The sequence below is a fragment of the Mirounga angustirostris genome, unplaced genomic scaffold (genome assembly GCF_029215605.1).
Source record: "Mirounga angustirostris isolate CCGP_5_RB_7025 unplaced genomic scaffold, mMirAng1.0.hap1 SCAF_3, whole genome shotgun sequence".
NCBI lineage: Eukaryota > Metazoa > Chordata > Mammalia > Carnivora > Phocidae > Mirounga > Mirounga angustirostris.
Genome location: NW_026991711.1, coordinates 107,156,881 through 107,158,845, shown reverse-complemented (window position 1 = coordinate 107,158,845; position 1,965 = coordinate 107,156,881). Strand labels below are relative to the sequence as shown.

Below are 1,965 nucleotides of genomic sequence, written 5' to 3'. Positions count from 1 at the left end.
CCTCCTGCTGAAGAGAGAACCATCCTGTTGTATGATATCTGTCCTCATAGCAGAGGGGTTCTCACCTTTTTTTTTTCCCTTCATAAACAAAGAGAAAGGGAATAGTTTGTTACTTATCAGGGTTTCTATCTACCTTTTTCTTTTTTTCTCTGCGTAGATAAGCAATGAAAATCTGCTCATGAACCGAGGAAATAACAACTTTCCAAGCATCTTTTAATATGCCTCTGTAATTCTCTCCCAATTTTCTTCCTGGTGGCTTAATTTAGAATTTTTAAAAAATTTTAGTAAAATTTTTAATAAAAACTATTTTTAAGGAAATTTGTAACAATGAGTGCATCACTACTAGTTTCATTATTACTCTTTGCAAACCACAGACACATGGGGCACATGTTCATTAGATAATATCTAATGTAAGTCCAGATTTGAAAACTGTGAAAGACAGAGTCCTTTCCTAGATGCTAAGGACTTAGGAGTTTCATGCATAACAGTCTTACTGGCATAACATGTGCAAAAATTTTACATTTGGGGGCTACTAAGTACTAATGAGCTAGTACAAATGTGTATGTTAGGAAATAGTATGTTCTTATGTTAAAGTTTAAACAGATCTATAATTTTAAATTCTGTTTATGGATTAGCAAACTGATTTGTCATGTAATTTTTATTGTTTTCTCTAGGAAATTAATTTAAAAAAAGTCTCCCACCACAAAGTTTGACGGTCTGCTCAACTGAGTTTTGTTTTTTTTTTTTTTTTTTTTTTAATTTAAATGCATTTTATTTTTAGACAACCTACATGACATGTTTTTTTCTTAAAAACAATGCCTCCACTCCAAATAAACCCAGGTCAAAACAAATGAAGAGCTCAAGATGCCATTAGTCCCATCTGTCTAAGTCCTGGTGTCATGTGGATGAAGAGGAGCAGCCCCTTACGGCAACAGGTGACACATCCAAAGTCATGGCCGAATTCGTTAACATTTCTCCATTTCTAAACCATCCTTAAAGAAAATCGTATATGGGGTCACCTCATCCTCACGGTAGTCCAGCAGAGCAACCATGCCATCTGGATTCATGTTTTCACCAATAAAGAACTGGTAGTTTTTGAAATTAGCAAGGATGTGCTTGATTTGTTCTGCAGCCCCTGTCATAAAAGGCTTTACTCTTTCTGGCCTCTGTTCTTCAAGTTTGCCTTTGATTGATTTCATGTAATCTTTGATGTACTTCTTGTAGGCTTCTTTTGTGAAGCTGGTTTCCTGCAAGTGATGGTTCATGACAATATCAACACCAGTGATTACTGTGCTTTCGGTACCTTCGCCCTCCGAGCCTTCAGGGGAGGCATTTCCACCAATGAGCAAGTCATCAATGTTACCCTCTGTCCTACTGACCATCTTCCCCTCCAGCTCCCGGCGCAGCCCGTCCGCGATCTCCCGGATCTTGTAGATGTTGGAGAACATCTCATCATGGCTGATTAGGTCCCGGTAGATGATCATGACGACGGCTGGAGAGAGACGACGGTGGCACTACCTTAGCAGGAGCCGGGAACTCTGAGCGAGCGCGGTGCAGCCAGAATGGCACTCGGCGGGAGGGGGGAGCAGGCAGAAGAAAAAGCTGCTCAACTGAGTTCTTAAAAGTGGAAATGAATTAGAACTGTAATATCATTAGCAGCAGAAGGGTCCAAAACAGTAATTTTGAAATTACTCTTGTCATATGGGAGAATTGCAAGACAAGTCATAAACTAACAATTCTGTCTTTATTTAAATTAATTGGAATTATCAGTGGTGGATATCCTGGTATTTGCTTTAAACCAACACAAGCATGTCCTGGATTATGAATCAGGAGAGTTCGATTCTATCACGAGTTAGCTCTGTGACTTGGTGTGGTTTACGTAAGTTACCTTGCAACCCAGTTTCCTCATCCCTTGTGTCAAACACTGTCAGTGCTCCACCCAGATCCCTTTGGATTCTTTTATTG

General features: G+C 39.3%; 1 protein-coding gene across 1 annotated transcript; it reads right to left on the bottom strand.

Annotated features, from left to right (window-relative positions):
- Positions 1-806: 806 nt before the first annotated feature.
- On the bottom strand, positions 807-1,603 carry LOC123839448 (translationally-controlled tumor protein-like). Its single transcript, XM_045868939.3, has one exon. It carries the CDS (start codon positions 1,482-1,484, stop codon positions 966-968), a length of 519 nt encoding a protein of 172 aa, XP_045724895.1. The 5' UTR covers positions 1,485-1,603; the 3' UTR covers positions 807-965.
- Between the last annotated feature and the right edge of the window lie 362 nt (positions 1,604-1,965).